The sequence below is a fragment of the Melopsittacus undulatus genome, chromosome 4 (assembly GCF_012275295.1).
Source record: "Melopsittacus undulatus isolate bMelUnd1 chromosome 4, bMelUnd1.mat.Z, whole genome shotgun sequence".
NCBI classification, from domain to species: Eukaryota; Metazoa; Chordata; class Aves; order Psittaciformes; family Psittaculidae; genus Melopsittacus; species Melopsittacus undulatus.
Window position 1 is genome coordinate 5,711,339 of NC_047530.1, and position 18,276 is coordinate 5,729,614.

The 18,276-nt window shown below is 46.7% G+C and overlaps 2 protein-coding genes across 3 annotated transcripts; both read left to right on the forward strand.

Moving 5' to 3' along the window:
• The first annotated feature begins 235 nt into the window (after window positions 1-235).
• RAPSN (receptor associated protein of the synapse) lies at window positions 236-9,817 on the forward strand. 2 transcript variants are annotated; one of them, XM_005154203.3, is made up of 8 exons: window positions 236-680; window positions 3,103-3,441; window positions 4,651-4,809; window positions 5,105-5,203; window positions 5,301-5,423; window positions 8,068-8,121; window positions 8,742-8,941; window positions 9,712-9,817. In XM_005154203.3, the coding sequence occupies exons 1-8, from the start codon at window positions 465-467 to the stop codon at window positions 9,782-9,784; spliced, it is 1,263 nt and encodes a 420-aa protein (XP_005154260.1). In that variant the 5' UTR covers window positions 236-464; the 3' UTR covers window positions 9,785-9,817. The 2 variants fall into 2 exon arrangements, with proteins under 2 accessions (XP_005154260.1, XP_005154261.2); XM_005154204.3 differs by lacking the exons at window positions 5,301-5,423; window positions 8,068-8,121 and having other exon boundaries at window positions 489-680.
• Window positions 9,818-10,420: 603 nt separating this feature from the next.
• On the forward strand, window positions 10,421-18,157 carry PSMC3 (proteasome 26S subunit, ATPase 3). The gene is made up of 12 exons (XM_005154205.3): window positions 10,421-10,581; window positions 10,703-10,783; window positions 13,843-13,968; window positions 14,097-14,201; window positions 14,286-14,348; window positions 15,339-15,476; window positions 15,615-15,758; window positions 15,979-16,127; window positions 16,597-16,693; window positions 16,842-16,987; window positions 17,158-17,239; window positions 17,354-18,157. The coding sequence occupies exons 1-12, from the start codon at window positions 10,555-10,557 to the stop codon at window positions 17,462-17,464; spliced, it is 1,269 nt and encodes a 422-aa protein (XP_005154262.1). The 5' UTR covers window positions 10,421-10,554; the 3' UTR covers window positions 17,465-18,157.
• The last annotated feature ends 119 nt before the right edge of the window (window positions 18,158-18,276 follow it).

Consider the following 18,276-nt stretch of genomic DNA (forward strand, 5'->3'; position numbering starts at 1 on the left):
AGCTGTGTGCTGGCGGGCAGGCGTGGGCAGTTGGCTCACCATGACCTTGGGAGCTGGGAAGCCTGAGTAGCATTCCTGGGAGCCATGTGAGCCAGACTGGCAGGCGCAGCTGCAGCCAATGGGGAGCAGACCAGCACTGGCTGCTCGGGTTGAGTTTCACTCCTGTTGCTTGGGATTTTTCTCTTTCCCTCCCTGTTGTGCTTTTCCTCTTTGTTTATGGGAACGGACAGGCGGATGCAGTGATGGAGTCCTAGCGAACAAGGCATTTGCCCACTGGATTTGGGATTCTACAGTGCTGAGCAACCACTTCTTGCCATTGCCTACCACAACTCCAGCCCCCTGCTGTGGGTGGGCTTTTATGGCTCCAAACCTTCTGAGCACACAACCCGCCCTCCTCCATCAGGGCATTTCATGTTGTGTTCTCTTCTATGCACTTGTTTTTTGTTGTCCTTATAGGTTAGTGTATGAGGCTTTTTAATGCATGGGAGATGGGTCAGGACCAGACAAAGCAACAGATAGAAAAAGGACTCCATCTTTACCAGTCTAATCAGACCGAAAAAGCCCTGCGAGTCTGGATGAGGGTGTTGGAGAAGTCTGCGGATCCTGCTGGCAGGTTTCGGGTTTTGGGTTGCCTCATCACTGCTCACGCAGAGATGGGCAGGTACAAAGATATGCTGAAGGTAAGAAACTGGAGATGAATGCATGCCATGGTGTGGTACCCACTACGGAGAGTGGCTGGAAATCGGAATGTGAAATCAGGGGGGTTATTTTGTACATAGTAGAACATACCAGCTATTGAGTGTAAATCGTGAGCTGCTGTAATCACTGTGTTTATCAATAGCTCCAGCCCACAATGTACACAGAATACAACTTTTCATTGGATCTGGTCCCTCAGGATTCCCAGGTTATTGTGGTTCTCCAGTTAAATGACGGGGACCTTTCTTACTCTATTCCACATATGCAGGCACACCATACAACCAAGCTTCAGGAAAAGGGATAAGAACAGGGCCTTTGCTGCACTTGAAGCTATTTACAATGTGTGTGTCTGTAAAAAGAGATCTCCATGTGGATTCTGTAGAATAAGCAGCTGTCCACATTGTAAAGACATCTGTTATCTTGTTCAGATGATGTTTGATATCTAATATAGATGTTACATTGGTTTTATTACAATTCTTTCTTTGCAAGGGGGCTGGTGAAGAGGGGAAGGAGGATGCTTTTTTGGGAGGGGGATTGTGACATTCCAGGAGAGAATGTTGAGGTCAGATTGGGGCTCCCAGTTGTCAGAACAGCATAGAAGAAAGGACATACAGGGCTTGATGGAGAAGTGGTAAAAAGAAGCTGAAGTTGCATTTCAAGAGCATGAGGATAAATGTGTTTGATTAAATGAGCCAAAAAGCTAATGTGTGGATGTGAGAGCAGAGAGCAGCAGGCAGTGTTTGGGAGGGTGACTCAGGAATCTAGGAAACGAGGCAAGAGGATGTTGTAATAGTCTTAAGAAACCATCACAGCCTGAAATAGGGTCTTGCTAATGGGTCTTGATATTCTTGTCCTGGAGTTTTGGTTTGCCTCTTACTAGGTTAGTAATTATTCAGCATTTAGCACAAAATGTGGACAGGAGCCCACATCTCATTGAAAGGATTTTGGTAGCTCTGTTCAGAGAGGGGGAGAGCACATCTTACTGGTAAACCGTCTTAAAACCAAATACTTAGGGTGAAGAAGAAAAGAGGGTTATTAATACACTTGGAAAACATCTGAAGAGAAACAATTCTGATAATGATGTGGAATTAGGTGGTGGCAGAAACAACAGACTGATTAGGGAGGAGTAAAAAGGTTAAGATGTGGCTACCTGAAGGAAATAGTTGAAGACTTCTCAGGAAAGCAAGAAACAAGCAGAGGAGTGGGGTCAGTACAGAATCGTAGAATATGCTCGAACCTTAGTTTGTTATCAGAGAACAGAAACTGGGATCAGAATAGGTGAATTTCAGTTCTTCCCAGTATTAGGAAGAAAAAATGGCTTCAGTCAAACTGAAGATTTTATACCATGAGTGATAAAAATAGAGGAAGGAAAACTTTAGCAAAGGAAAGAACAGGAAAAAAGGAAGCAGAATTAAAGGCATGAAATGAACTGTGATTTAAGAACGGTTATGATGGAGAGAAAAATTACTTCACACCAAGGAAAGAGGTTGTGGTAATCAGGAAATAATGAACAACTTGTACAAAGGTAAGGGAACGTGGGGAGCCATGAGCTAATGCACAGTACTGTGTCCATACAGCAGCTTTCCTACAGTGTGAAGGAAACTAAGAATATACATCCCCTAATACATGCAATTGTGGATGGGTGTTTTTTTTGTTCATTTTGTGAAGAATGTAAAACGTTCTAGTAGCTTCAATTATTATGTGTTGGCACTATGCAAGAAAAGGAAGTAATTGGGAATTGTTATCCATAAACCTAATGGATAATCTGTAATGAAAATACATACAGAGAAAATTGCTATATATTTACCTTTGCTACTGGTATTAATTCAAGCCAGCAGTGTGCTTGGTTCACCACAGAACACTGAACTAAAGAGTTGCTGTTCAGAAGAGTGTGCAGTCTAAAAGAAAGAGACTTCAAGTCATTAAGAGAACTGTATGCAACGAATCCTGAAGGTAATAGAACAAAACTGTGAAAACTGAAATTTGTTAGTGGCAAAACTGATGAAAGTAGCAGCTTGTTTACTCTTATTAAAGGGTTCTTTAATATCTTAAGTATTCAAAGAAAGTGGAATAAATTAAAGTGAATGAAAGAACAACTGAGCAGCAGTGTGTCAGATGTGTCTTGCTTCTCCTTAGGGCTATCTAACAGCTTTCTTCTACTAACCAGCAGCCGAGTTAACGTGTGAAGAGAGGGAAAGGTTTCTTCAGACTGCTCATAGACCTTTTAAACCACCAGATAACTGCTTAGGGTAGATGATGCTTCTCAGTCTGTGCTGCTGGACTTTTCCCTGCTCAGAGATGAGCCATTACTCCAGTACAGGGTGCTATCCTGTGGGTGTTTGAGCTGCATTTAAGTCAACTATCTGCTTTTATAAACAGTGTCTACACTGTCTTTTCTACTTCAAGTTTGCAGTGGTACAGATTGACACAGCGCGGGAGCTGGAAGACCCGGATTTCCTTACAGAGAGCTACCTGAACCTGGCTCGCAGCAACGAGAAACTCTGTGAATTCCAGAAAACAATCTCTTACTGTAAGACATGCCTGAACATGCAGGGTACCACAGTGAGCCTGCAGCTGAATGGCCAGGTGAGCCTCAGCATGGGCAATGCCTTCTTGGGCCTCAGCATCTTCCAGAAGGCTCTGGAGTGCTTTGAGAAGGCTTTACGCTACGCACACAACAATGATGACAAGATGCTGGAATGTCGAGTCTGCTGCAGCCTCGGGAACTTCTATGCCCAGCTAAAGGTGAGGTCTCCTAAGGGACAGAAGGGTGATTGTGCCATGGATTCAGGAACAAATTGGATTTCAGGTTATTGCTTTGCTATAGGAAGTGAAGTGCTGAGAGAGCATTGTAAGCTAAAATCTCTTTGTAAAATCACTATCCTTCAGAGTAAGGATGGCAGGATTAGTGCAGTGTTTATATAGCACAGCAGAAGCAGCTGTGACTATTCCTGTGTTGAAAAGATCAAACTTAGCTACAAAGAAGATCACATCAGAGGAGGTACTGTCTGTACACAGGGCTGGCAGCCAGGACTCACAGATTATCTACTTCCACCACTACTACAGGCAAATAGCTATTGACGTGAGCAAAACCAGGCAGGAGCTGAGGATGGGGGTGATTTGTCAATTCTAACTTCTACTGCAAACAGCAACAAATAAGTTTTCCTCACAAAGTCTTGATTTTTGTCACTAGTGGAAAACTCACCCACTGAAGCATTGAGAACGATCTGTAAACCTCTCTCATAATACCAAAAACAAAGACAGTAACATCGTGCTGGATATTTTGAAGGTATGAAACAAGAAGGGAGAAAGGAAACTTTTAAAGTTGAGGTTTCCTATGTGTATCTTGAGAATTAAAAGACACGAGGACTTCTTCATCTCTGCAGTCTCATGTAACTTACTTGAGAATGGGTTTAGAAAGAGAACAGTTTTACCTAATTATTGTAAAGTAAGATTTCTTTTAAAAATGCTTTTAACGCAGCAAGATGCCTAAAAATGAAAATATGTTACATTATTACTTCTTTTGGATTTGGTGAGGCCAGGATTCTTTGTTCCTGTTTCCTGCAATATGATGGATAATCAGATTCTGACTTTCCATATGGAGAACATAAGGGCTCCATGTATATGTTGAAAGCAGAGATGATATCAGAGCAGAGGTGGTTTTCAGCCTTTGGTTATAGAGAAGGGTAAATTGTTCCTGCAGAGTAAGGCTCATGACATACCTTAGAACATTCATTTGCTCTTTCATCATCCAGTGTCCTGAACCCAGAGGGTAATATTAACTCAGTATATGGCAATTCCACCTTCCACAGTTTGATACCCTCTGAAAATGTCTAGGGAAATGCAGCATGTGGAAGAGGAGCAGCAGGAGTTGAAAGTATGGAAATATTAGTAAATGTTACTTTTTTTATCTTTATTTTTGCTGTAACTAGTGTCTGTCTGTCTGTCTTACAGGACTATGAGAAAGCCTTGTTCTTCCCATGTAAAGCAGCTGAGCTGGTGAATGATTATGGCAAGGGCTGGAGCTTGAAGTACCGTGCAATGAGCCAGTATCACATGGCAGTGGCCTATCGGAAACTGGGGCGCTTGGCAGATGCTATGGACTGCTGTGAGGTACAGGGTGCAGGCAGATGCAGAACTGTCAGAGGTTTCTGCAAGGGGATCTTGCCTACAGGACTGGCAGGAAGAGATATACATGGTGTTTGCACTTGTCTATACATGTTCCTGCTGCCTCCCAGCCTTAGAGTTGTGGTTTCAATAGCCCATGGGGGCTCAGAAGTTTGGGTCTATGAATTCCCCTTGGTTGAGAGCATACGAACAAGACTTTGTGGCTGCAGTGCACAGCCCCAGCCCTGCTGTTTTGAGCCAGGAATAAGCTCTTTTACTGACCAAAGACAATTTCTTTCAGGAGTCCATGAAGATTGCCCTGCAGCATGGTGACCGGCCTCTGCAAGCGCTGTGTCTGCTGTGCTTTGCAGATATCCATCGCAGTCGCAAAGACATACAGGTACAGCTCCTTCCTGCCAGGAAGGACAGAGAGGATAGCAAGAGGGTGTGCAAAGCAGGCCATAGCAAAATATGTGCTTTCCTCCCTGCTTCTACAGACAGCCTTTCCTCGGTATGATTCCTCCTTGAGCATCATGACAGAGATTGGGAACCGCCTGGGCCTGATCCAGGTGCTGCTTGGAGTGACCAAGTGCTGGATGATCCAAAAGGAGCTGGACAAGGTCAGTTACAAACTTCTTTATTAAACAAGATTGGAGCATAATGTCTTTTTCTGCACTGTGTGCCTATCGAGGTGCAGTAGAGACCTGTACCACTTGGTTCTATCAACAGGGTCTATTGCTTGTACAGTTACACTTCTCCAAATGGTTTTTCTCAGCCAGGAATTTGTTAATAACAGTAGGAACATCCATTCTGAGTCAGACTGCTAACACACCAGTGTCTCATCAGTCAATCCTCATGACTTAAAGCACTACACTTAGAAACCAGCACTAAGGGAAGGAAGCCTACTCCTACACTGTAGCCAATCAGCTTATGCTTATGCTCTGAAATAGATTCCACTGCCTACTTAACAGCTATGAGTTAAGCTCATTGTTGTAATAGTGATGATGTTTAAACAGCTCTACAGCTCCACCATGTGCTTCGCAGACAAACATGGCATCAAATTCCTAGAGAAACTTGGAGGGCATAGAAACTGTGATGTGAAACAGAGAATTGAGAGTAGAAAAATCATCTGGGAATAAACACCTGGTCAATATAATGCAAGGGGGTGACTTTACTTTGAAAATACATAGGCAGCATATATAAGTTAAAATCTAGACTGCACTAGATAGAGCAGATTGCATTGCAGGAACACTGCTGGGCTGCAGAATGAGATGCTCAAAAGGCTAACTAGTGCTGAAGAACTGGAATGCCTGTGCAGTGCCACATCAGGATTCTGCTTTGGGTGTAGATATGGTGAAGATTCACACTTATCACTCATATGAGACACAAAGAATTTTGGCTTAAACAGAGAATCCCAGATACTGGGAAATGAAGTATGTGTCTGTTAGAAAAGACTAGTTCAAAGTGCTGTTGGCATCTGTTTTGCCTACAGCAGGGAATCAGTTGGGTGAGATACACCTTGCACTCTCAGCAAGTAAACACTGTTTGCAATGGAAGAAGACACTGTGGATTTAAAACCTCTGCTCAGTGTAATCCCTTCCCAGCCTCATCTCATGTTCAAAAGATGGGACAGGACACAGCAGGTAGGCCTCCATGTAAAAGAATGTTCAGAGCACTCATCAGACCCCTACATCTGCTGATCGCACACCCAGCCATTGTCACCCTCTGGTATCACAAGTAGTTCTCACCTGCGAGAGCTTGGTGAAGGCTTTGCACAAGTCTTCATCTCACCAAATCCAAGAAAATGAATAGATGAATCTTGTATTCTGCTCCAGGCATTAATGGGAAATCTGCCCTCATGGGTCAGGGACCTTATTCCCATTTTCCAAATGCAACCTCCTCTGATGTCATAGCTCTGAATACTCACCCAAGCCTGATTCTCACCTTGCCAGTCCCGCTTTCCCTTTCTCATGCTACTCATTCTGATATCAGTTACCTAATAAAGCAGTTTGCTAACTCTCCACTTACAGAGTCCCTGTTCTTGTCCTAGCTTCCTCCATTTCCCAGTCTCCTCAGCCAGTTAATACATTTCCTTTCATTTGCATGTGGTTCCTGCTCATGGCAGGGGGGTTGGAACTGGATGATCTTAAGGTCCTTTCCAACCCTAACCATTCTATGATTCTATGGTCAGTACTATTGCAGAGCCTCTCAGGCTGCTCACCCAAACTCTTGTGCAGTCTCACATTGCTCTCCAAAGCAACTGTCCCCTGGGCTTCTCAGCATCTCTCCCCCATCCCACATGCTTCACTTTACTGCTTAGTCCCAGTCATTAATTTCAGGGTTTTCTAGTACACAGACACTCTTCCTAGGCAGTTATGTTCTAACTGGTAGCCTTCAGTTCCTGCTTCTCTTTTCTTCACATTACTTATCCTAGGCTGTTGCTGCTACCACAGGTCTACTGCCATCTCCTCTGTATTCAAAGTCCTTTCTTTCATCTCATCAGGTCCCCTTCTCCTAGTATAGTTAATGCCAAAATATAGGGCAGAAATTCAATAAACTACTGCATTACAAAGGAGACCTCTTCTTTCCCTTGGACAAATCTGAAGCAGATCTGAACAGTTCTGGAAAAAGAGGCTGATGATCAGAACAGTGAGGAACACTATGGCATGTAGGGGATGCTAAATACTTTCCTTCAGAATGAAAAAGGTGGATAGCAGTACCCTCCTACATCACACCATGTGCAAGTAGGACAAAGTGGGTATGTAGCAGCAGGGGGAAGACGGAAGAGCTTGGTGGGTTGGTGGTGCTGATCCCCTTCCTTCCCTCTTGTACAAGGGAAATTGGAGTTGCCCAATGACTATTGAACCTGTAGGGTTAAAGGGGAAAAAGGCTTGGTTTGCTTGTGCTTCATCCCACCCCCTGTGGGCATGTGTGACTGAGTTTAAGTCTGTATTCCTCCTGATTGGAAATGCCAACCTCTCCCAACATCATACCCCCACATTGCACCCTGTGGCTGAAGCAGAAATGCAGGTCTTGGATTATTTGTGGTCTTTCAGAAACCAGGCTTTTCTTATGGATGAACTCCTAGGAGAGGGGGGAAATCTGCCGGACAGCTGTCTTGCATCTCCAGAGTTTAGTGGTGCTTGTTTATGTCCAAATTCTACTCTCTAACTGTTTACCTCTCTGATTCTCATAGGACATTCACACAAGTCTGGGCTTGATATATCAGACTGAGAACTGATGATGCATGCTCTCCATTTACAGGCTCTGGAAAGCATTGAAAAAGCACAGGAGCTGGCAGAGGGACTAGGGAACAAGGTAGGATCCTACAGCTTCTCTTAAACACTTTATGTAGGTTTCAACACAAAGCCAAGTGTTGAAATATCCAGACTTGTTCTTCTTGACTAATGTGTCTGTGCTAACAAGTCAATGCTTGGAACTTGATTTGTTGTGAAGTGTTTATCTATGGGCAGTTGCATGGATGATCATCAGTGTGCAGGTCTGAAAAGTGAGGGAGGAGTCACAGTGGGATGAGCAAAGGGGAATGGGAAGCAGTAAAAATGGGATATTAAACAAGCAGAGAGCTACAGTATTGGGGGATCTCTTGAAAAACATTATTGTCCTGAGCAGCAGCCGAACTGTGTGTTGGCTGGAGGCAAAGGGAAGTGCAATGGATGTCATGGATCGCTGAGGAAAACCATCAGTGAAAGAGTTGCAGATGTCCTCAAACCTGGTGTCCCCTTCGGTGATACAGAGAAGCAGGGTTAATGGCAGGAAGTGCTGAGAGACCCAATGTCCTTATGTGTGATCCTATCCCTCAGAGAGGTTTCTGTGCTGGTGTTTCTGTAGCTGATGGATGGGGCTGAAGTGGCTCCCACTCCTGTTCCTGGTCTGTCTTCACCTTGTTCACTTCTCCTGTTTCCACCCTTTGTGTGCAGCTTGGCCTGCTGAAGCTCCACTGCCTGTGTGAAAGGATCTATCGCACAAAGGGGCAGCAGCAAGAATTGCGTGACCACGTCGTGAAGTTCCATGAATGCGTGGAGGAGATGGAGCTGTACTGTGGCATGTGTGGAGAGTCCATTGGGGAGAAGAACAACCAGCTCCAGGCGCTGCCTTGCTCCCACTTCTTCCACTTAAAGTAATGAGCTGGAAGTACTATGACATTAGTCATAGGAAAGAGCTGTTCATGTCCAGAGTAGGACAGCCCTATGCATGCTGTTCCCTAGGTCTTTGTCCTGCTTTGCCCTACAGGATCCCATTGCAGTGCTGTGAATCTCATGGCTTTGAAGGGTGAGATTTCATAGAATCATAGGTTTGGGTTGGAAGGGACCTTAAAGATCGTCTTGTTCCAACCCCCTGCCATGGGGGATGGATGTAGCCATACTGTCCATCTCACTCCTGACCCCTAAATGGTAGCTCAATGTCCTCACCTTGCAGGTGCCCAGCCCAATCCAGACTCTTACTGAATTCCTCCACACCCAGGGTAGTATGGATTTCATCCCCTGAATTCACACCCCCCTTTTCTCTCTCATGTACACTGAGGTGAAGGGGTCCAGTCTATTATTGTGCTGCTGCCATCAAGGTTTATCTCCACCATTATTTTATTTTAGGGGGGCCGTGAGTGTAACAGAACATTTGGTGCTGAAAATTAACAATGTAAAGACACACAATTGAAGAATTTAAAGCCCCCCAATGACACCAGCGTTAGAATCAAACTACGGGGTGGCGAGAGATGTTCAGCACTACAGCAACCTGTAAAGAGGGGCGTGCGGAGGGCCCTCCTTGGCATGGGTGGAAGAGGGATCATAACGGGAGGGCACGTTTTCCATGTGAGGTGGTTAATACAGGGAACAGGAGCGGCGCTGGGACGCAGAGCCCCCCCCCCCAACCAACCTCCTCCCTTTGCAGGTGCCTCCAGACTAACGGGACCCGGGGCTGCCCCAACTGCCGCCGCTTGTCGGTGAAGCCCGGCTACGTCTGACCTTGCCGCGGGGCTCGGCCCGAGCCTCTGGGACTGCGGCAGCTCCGCTGTGCTCGGGGCCCTGCGGGCTGCGGTGCGGGGTCCTCTCGCCCTCTCCCCTTCTCTGGGCCCGGCTCCGCTCCTCTGTACGGGCACTGACCGCAATAAAGAGCTCGGCGGGGGGGCACTAGGACCGCGCTGCCTCCGTCTGCTCTGAGGCGGGGGGGCACTAGGACCGCGCTGCCTCCCTCTGCTCCGCGGCGGGGCCGGCACTAGGACCGCGCTGCCTCCCTCTGCTCCGCGGCAGGGCCGGCACTAGGACCGCGCTGCCTCCCTCTGCTCCGCGGCGGGGCCGGCACTAGGACCGCGCTGCCTCCCTCTGCTCCGCGGCGGGGCCGGCACTAGGACCGCGCTGCCTCCCTCTGCTCCGCGGCGGGGCCGGCACCGCCTCATGGGGCAGCGCAGCCCTCGGCCGGGCCCCGCCTTTGCCCCGCCCCAAGATGGCGGCGGGGCCATCACTCAGCAGATTTACCCGTGGCACGTGACCCGCGGGGTGGTTCCTTACTAACCGCGTCCGCAGATTCGCCATAGCCGTCGGACCCCTTTGCAGGCGGCAGCGGAGGGGCTGCGGTGGTGGAGGGGCTGCCGAGGAGGAGGAGGAAGAGAAGGAAAAGGAAAGGACGCGGGGCCGCCGAGTGGCCTCCCCCGCCGCCTCCCGCCCTGTTCTCGGGGTGAGGAGCGCGGAATCTGCCGCCCGGAAGCCGTTGTGTTGTGCGGTCGCTCGCTGAAAGATGGCGTCGGTGTGGGATGAGTCCGAGGTGAGGGACCGGGACCGAGGGCCGGGGCTGCCGCCGGGCTTGGGGCTGCGGTGTCGGGGCGGGGAGCGGCGGGGCTCGGGCCGGGCTGTGCCGAGGGTGACGCTGCCGCTGTGCCCCGCAGGACGGTGTCGGCGAGGAGGTGCTCAAGATGTCCACGGAGGAGATCGTGCAGCGCACGCGTCTCCTCGACAGCGAGATCAAGGTAGCGGCCGGGGGCCGGCAGCCGTGGGGGGAAGCGGGGCTGGGGAGGGGACCTGAGCCGGGCCGGGCCTAGGGAGCCCTGTGCTGCTGCTGCATTGAGCTCAGCACAGCCGTGGGGGCAGAAACCGGGGCCATAGAAAATAAAACGCGGTTATCTAGATCGTGAGCGGTAGGCTGAGGTATAGTGAGCCTCGAAGGGAGGGTGGAAGTACTGAAAGAGCAGGGGGCTGACGGGTCGGATGTTCTGCAGAGCTTTGGAGGTACACAAGGCCTCCCAGCTCTTGCAGGCCCAGGGGATGGGGGTTCTGTTCCGCGGCCTGGTTCAGGTGGGATCATCGGGTAACTCAGGTTAGAAGGGACTTGAGAAGATCTCTGGTCAAACGTCCTGTCCAGAGCAGGGCCAGATGGAAGCCAAGCTGCTCAGGGCTTCATCTGCTTGGATCTTGAAAGCGTCTAAACAGAGATTGCACCACTGCTGTGGGTGTTGTGTGCCACTGCCTGACTGTCCTAAGGGTGAAGATTTGGTTTACATACAGGCTGAACCTCTCTTGTTCTTTGTTGTCTCATCTGCCCACCGTGCCCTGTTGTGGAGTGTCTGGTTCTGTCTTCTTTGTACCTTCTCCAGTAGTTTCCTTCTCCAGCTGAAGAAGCCTCAGGTGCTTCTCACAGGGCCTGTGCTCCAGTCGCCTTGGCCATCTCGGCGGCCCTGTGCTGCACTCAGTCCACTTTATCAATGTCTTTGCTGTAGGGGCAGGGAGAACAATACAGAACAGTTGCTCCAGATAAGATTGAACACATGTTGAGTAAAGGGCTGTGATCACTTTTCTCCATCTACAGGCTACACTCCTGTTTGTACAGCCCAGGGTGCTGTTTGCCACCCTTGCTGTCAGGGCATGATGCTGCCTCCTGTTCAGTTTATTGTCCATGGAGACCCCCAGGTCCCTTTCCTCAGAGCAGGTCAGCAGCCTGTGTCACTGCAAGGTGCTCTTCCTTCCCACGTGCGCGCCTCCTCTTCTCTAGTCTATTCATCAAGATGTTAGGTAGAACAGACGTGGGTAGACCTGACCCAAGGTAGACCTGTTTCACACAAGAGCTCTTTTAACTTTAGTATAAGCTTGTCTTTGCTGCCTGATTATAGTAGGATTGAGATAAATTGTTTCATGAATTCTAGAGAATAACTTGATCCTAGTGCTTCAGAGGCCACTAGCGATTCTGACATATTAACATACTTGGTTTTTAAAGGCAGCAAAGTTACATGAGTGTCTTATTTTGAAATTGCAGAAGATAGTAAGGAGTAAAAGTTGTCTTTATTTTATAATACGAGCATCGTAATGGAGAAATGTTTATTGGCACCCTCCCTTCATGCAGTTTTCCTTGAATATTTTTCAGACTAATTCTAAAGTATTCTAATCATTTAGAATATTATTATTGTAATTTAATTATTCTAAATGTTTTGCATTTGTATGTAACAGATACAGTACTGACTCCTGTAACAGTCCTGTCCTGTAAGTACATGTTACAGCACAGTATTATGCTTGGGTATCAAGAGTTTTAAGAAGATAATTTCTTAGAGAGGAGAGGATAGGACAAAGGGTAATGGGTTAAAACTTACACAGGGGAAGTTTAGATCAGATATAAGGAGGCAGTTCTTTGTTGTAAGGGTGGTGAGGCACTGGAATGGGTTGCCCAGGGAAGCTGTGAATGCTCCATCCCTGGCAGTGTTCAAGGCCAGGCTGGACAGAGCCTTGGGTGACATGGTCTAGTGTGAGGTGTCCCTGCCCATGGCAGGGGGGTTGGAACTGGATGATCTTAAGGTCCTTTCCAACCCTAACTGTTCTATGATTCTGTGATTGCCCCATTAAACTGAATCACATATGCCAGTTCAGATGTGACCAGTTCTCCTGAGATCATCTGGGGCTATACAGTTGCTTCATTGAGGATCACAAAACTGATGTGTTTTCAAACTCTTGAGTAACCAGGAAAGAGAGGAAATGTATGTGGGTGTCAGCCAGACGGCACTGAGAAACACCTGTATTGCGTGCATTAGTCTTGGGTATAAATGTACTGACTGTTGGATGTACAGAACTTCTTTTCTGACAGGTAGTAGAATCCTACAATCATAGAATAGTTTGGGTTGGAAGTTATCTTTAAAGGTTATCTAGCCGAGAACCCTTGCAGTGAGCAGGGACATCTTCAACCAGATCAGGCTGCTCAGAACCCTATCCAGTCAGACCTTGAATGTACAGTTGGCTTTCTGAGCTGCAAGCATACACTGCCAGCTCATGTCCAGTTTTTCATTCAGCAGTACCCCCAAGTCCTCAGCAGGGCTGTTCTCAATCCCTTCATCCCCCAGCAGCTATTGATATTGGGGTTGTCCTGACCCATGTGCAGGACCTTGCCCTTGTTGAACCTCATAACATTCACATGGGCCCACTTCTCGAGCTTGTCCAGGTCCCTCTGGGTGGCATCCTGTCCCTCAGCTGTCAGCCACACCACTCAGTTTGCTGTCATCTGCAGACTTGTTGAGGATGCTCTCAATCCCACTGTCTGTGTCATTGATGAAGATATTAAAACAGTACTAGTTCAATTCTTCTCTAAACCAAACAAAACATAACTTTAAAATAGGTGTTTGTATATGGATGCAAATAGATATGCACATGTATGTGTATATCTAGTCACCTGGGTATCTGTATGTCTGTATATATTAAAAACTGAAAACCAAAACACAGCTGCTTTATCTAGGTCATATCCTTATCTAGGTCATATTGCAACCCTGTAAGCTGCTGCATTGATCAGGGTAAGGTTATCCAGTGACACTGGAAAGAAACTGTTTCAGGATATTGATTAGTAAGAGACCAGAATGGATTGTGTAGCCTTGATTCCTAACCAGTGCTGGCTAATTTGCTGGATTTCCTCTTTTTATATTAGGTTTCCCTTTCTAATCACTATTTCCTCAGATTTAGGTTTTCATAGCTTTTACTTTTGGAATAATGTATGAATTTTATCTTGCTTTGGTCTTGTGCTCTGATCCCTACCTCTTTCATCTGTGACTGATTCCAGATCATGAAGAGTGAAGTACTGAGAGTGACTCATGAGCTTCAAGCCATGAAAGACAAGATTAAAGAGAACAGTGAGAAGATCAAAGTCAACAAAACCCTGCCATACCTTGTCTCCAACGTTATCGAGGTGAGAGCAAGGCACTCTTCTGTAGCAGTGTGACAAGTGTGTGCAGTATGGGCAGGAGGAGGGCATGGAACTCGTCAGTAATTTCAGACATTATATGTTCTTAAAACAACTGTCATTCTGATTTACAGCTGCTGGATGTTGACCCCAATGACCAGGAGGAGGATGGAGCAAATATTGACCTGGATTCCCAGCGGAAGGGCAAGTGTGCTGTGATCAAGACATCTACACGTCAGGTAAGATCCATGTGCCCAGCTAGGTGTGGGGATTGCTGAAGAGGACTACCTGCTGGCTTTGCTTACTTTGATCTTTTTCCGCAGACATACTTCCTGCCTGTTATTGGGTTGGTTGATGCTGAGAAGTTGAAGCCTGGAGACTTAGTGGTGAGTGAGGCAGCTGTGACTGTTAGATACAATGCTTACTAGAAAAACCTGCCTATATCTTGCCCTTCAGAAAGGAGACAAATCTGCCCAGATTTCTCTTAATACCATTTCTATGCTAAAATCTTAATAAAAAGATATGGTGTTGTGATTTAAGTGCAGTCAGTAATTCAGAAAAACCACATAGCTGTTTGCTCACTCCCCCTTTTCTTCCCCCGGTTCCCGGAGGGATGGGGAGGAGAATCAAAAGAATGTAATTCTCACGGGTTGAGATAAGAACAGTCCAGTAACTAAGGTAAAACACAAGTCACTACTGCTACCACCAATAATGATAAGGGAAATAACAAGAGCAGAGAATACAACCACGCACCACCTGCTGACCAATACCTAGCCTGATCTAGCCATTCCAGGTAACACTCCCTGGTTTATGTACTGGGCATGACATGCTGTGGTATGGAATACCTTTTTGGTTAGTTTGGGTCAGGTGTCCTGTCTCTGCTTCCTCCCAGCTTCCCCTCCTCCCTGGCAGAGCATGAGACTCAGAAAGTCCTTGGTCAGAGTAAACACAACTGAGCAGCAACTAAAAACTTCGGTGTTATCAGTGCTGCTCCCAGGCTGAAAGTCAAAGACACAATGCAAGGAGAAAAATGACTGCTACTGCTGAACCCAGGACATATGGGTTCAGTCATATCTGTAGTATAGAAAAGTAGTCTAAGGGCTGTGTTCTTTATACATACAATTAGGTGCTGAAAATTTGGATACCATCTAGTAAGCTTTTTAAATGCAGCCTTTGGTATTGTAAGTAGATTAGACTCCTCTTTTTTGGCACATGCTGAGTAGGTGTGGCGTTGTCCACTGTGCAGTGATTTTATGAGTACCAGTGTCACAGCTGATTATTCACACATCCTTGAGCTCTAGTGAATCATCTGTGACTGCATGTTTGTTAATTGTTATCTGAAGAGTCTGTTAAAGACAAAGGATTTGTGTTTACAGGGGGTGAACAAAGACTCATACTTGATCTTGGAGACTTTACCTACTGAGTATGATTCACGAGTGAAAGCCATGGAAGTGGATGAGAGACCCACAGAGCAGTACAGTGATATTGGGGGGCTGGATAAACAAATCCAAGAGGTAATACTTCATATTTAGTTCTGGTGTGACTGAGAACAACAGTCTTTGAACTACAGCTTAGAACTGCAGCTCAGAGCAGGCAGCCTGAATCTGTGAAGGAGAATGGCTTTATCTGTTAATATTTTCCTTCTGCTGTAGCTCGTGGAGGCCATTGTCCTGCCAATGAACCATAAGGAAAAGTTTGAGAACTTGGGTATACAGCCACCCAAAGGAGTCCTGATGTATGGGCCTCCAGGAACAGGGAAGACACTGTTAGCTCGAGCGTGTGCTGCCCAGACGAAGGTAAAAGAACCCTTTGAAAGCATGTGCTGCTGTAGAGTAGCACCTGGGAAAGAGTAAGAACATCTCCAAGGGGAGGGGGATCGTACATACAAGTTGGTGTTACAAGGCTGGGATCTTCTTGTCTGTTTTCTTGCTTGGTTGTTTTATTTAAGGGTTTTCTGTAGTACTCAGAACTGACCCTGTTGAGACACAAGGCATAGGATTCTTTTTCACTTCCCAGGCCACGTTCCTGAAGCTTGCGGGTCCACAACTTGTGCAGATGTTCATTGGTGATGGAGCTAAGCTGGTACGTGATGCTTTTGCTCTAGCCAAGGAGAAAGCTCCTTCCATCATCTTTATTGACGAACTGGATGCCATTGGCACTAAAAGGTAAGGTGTAGGCCATGTTGTAAAGCTCCTGGGAGCTGCTCAGCAGCCCCCTTTATCTGTGTGTGTGGGGAAACAGTGTAAAGTCCATGACAGATAGATAGCAGTTGCCACAATCCTTGGGCTCATGAGTGAAGTTTATGAGACTTGAGATCTATCTGATAGACTCCTGCTGTATAAACTGTTTTCTGATAACTGCATCAGGCACATAGAGATGATGTTCATCCTCACTTACTACTTGGGCCTGGACAACATTAGCTCCATTTAGCTCTAAGAGCACAATAAGACTTAGCCACTGCTGACAGTTACTTGAGTCGCAGTCCCCATCGGGGTAGAACTTCCTGTAGTTTCAAGTTGGAATTTGGAAGATCTTGGCCAGTGAGCGTGAACTGCATTCATTCTGTCTTCTTATGTGATTAAAAACATAGGGACAGGGTTCATGCTGATAGTTCTACCCTTGTTTTCTCCTCAGGTTTGACAGTGAGAAGGCTGGTGATCGGGAGGTGCAGAGGACCATGCTGGAGCTGCTTAATCAACTTGATGGTTTCCAGCCCAATACACAAGTCAAGGTTGGGATCTAGCAGAGAGTGCTACTGAGGCCCAGGGTGCTCTAGCTGGGGATGGAAAGCAGTGTCTAGGAGGAAGCTTGATGGATCCTTGTGGAATAGAGGCCTGTCCTCCAGGTGTCTCAGACTGATGACCCTACTTCTTACGTAGGTGATTGCTGCAACCAACCGGGTTGATATCTTGGACCCAGCTTTGCTCCGCTCTGGACGGTTAGATCGCAAGATTGAGTTCCCAATGCCTAATGAGGAGGCCAGAGCCAGAATCATGCAGATCCATTCACGCAAAATGAATGTCAGGTAGGGCAGAGGCATGGTCTTCTGAGGCTGTGTTTGTCACTCATGAGGGTGCCTCAGTGGTAGGCACTTTTGTTGAGAGCTCACTGTTGCATTTTAAGGCAGCTCCATACCTGTGTTTCTATTTGGTACCTATTCTCAGATTTACTGTTTTTTATCTCTGCCCATCTCAGCCCTGATGTGAACTACGAGGAGCTGGCTCGCTGCACAGATGACTTCAATGGAGCCCAGTGTAAGGCTGTGTGTGTTGAAGCGGTAAGTATTCCTCCTCTACAGCAGCAAGTACTGACAAGAGGGAAGGGTGAGAGCTTGTGTGGAGTAGTTATTCTGAGCTGATGTGGTGCTTATGTGCCCTCCCTAATCATCTAGGGGATGATTGCCCTCCGCCGTGGAGCCACAGAGCTCACCCACGAGGACTACATGGAAGGAATCCTGGAAGTTCAAGCAAAGAAGAAAGCCAATCTGCAGTACTATGCCTGATCTCTGCCCAGTCAAGGTTGTGGCCTTGGCAGAGGGACAGGACTAGACTGGACTGTACCACTTACTTTCTGTCTGGAAAAAATAAAGCATTTTTTCCCTCTAAAAACAAAGCCATGATGTGTTGGGGCTGTTGCCCTTGCGTGGTGGTCCTACATCTGCAAAAGGGAAGGTGAGACCCTCCTGTCATGGTGCCCATCATGCTGCCTTTTGGAGCCTCTTCCTAGAACTGGATTAACTCCTAGTCTGCTGCTTCTGAATGAGGACCAACAGGTTATACTGCAGTAAGTGTATGTTGAAATGGATGAACAGCAGCTCAGACGGCAGCCTTGGTTTTGCCTGTTGTCAGTGAACAGATTGTACAGCTTTGTTAGTCTTTGAAACTTCTGAACACCCATTTTGCAAGGGAGAAGTGACCATGATTCATGTTTTAACTTTATCATTTCACCTCAAGTCTGGAAGCTTTAACACCATCACTGATGTGAGATCTCTGGTGAATCACTTGGTAATTAGTCAGAAAGAACTGAAGGTTTCATCCACTGAACAAGTCTTTCAGTACTTTTAATACCAGTTGCGAATTACAACTTCCATTTAAAAATTACACTTTTCATAAATACACTGACTTTAGCATTAAGTATCTTACATGCCACTGTATTGTATTTTAAATACAATGTAAACATCTCCAAATGCTGGCCATCTCATCTTTACCTGTGCAGTTTTTGGACACTTGGGAGAGGGACGGGGATGTGAGGGAAGAAAGAATAGATGAATGAAAGACAAATGCACCCCAGAGTACTTTGGCTGATGTTCCTGAG

Coding starts and splice junctions, on each gene's coding strand:
- RAPSN (XM_005154203.3), top strand. CDS start 465: ATGAGGCTTTTTAATGCATGGGAGATGGGTCAGGACCAGACAAAGCAA. Junction 681..3,102: donor GGTACAAAGATATGCTGAAG/GTAAGAAACTGG, acceptor TTCTACTTCAAG/TTTGCAGTGGTACAGATTGA. Junction 5,204..5,300: donor GCAGTCGCAAAGACATACAG/GTACAGCTCCTT, acceptor CTGCTTCTACAG/ACAGCCTTTCCTCGGTATGA.
- PSMC3 (XM_005154205.3), top strand. CDS start 10,555: ATGGCGTCGGTGTGGGATGAGTCCGAG. Junction 10,582..10,702: donor CGGTGTGGGATGAGTCCGAG/GTGAGGGACCGG, acceptor TGTGCCCCGCAG/GACGGTGTCGGCGAGGAGGT. Junction 15,759..15,978: donor CGTGTGCTGCCCAGACGAAG/GTAAAAGAACCC, acceptor TTCACTTCCCAG/GCCACGTTCCTGAAGCTTGC.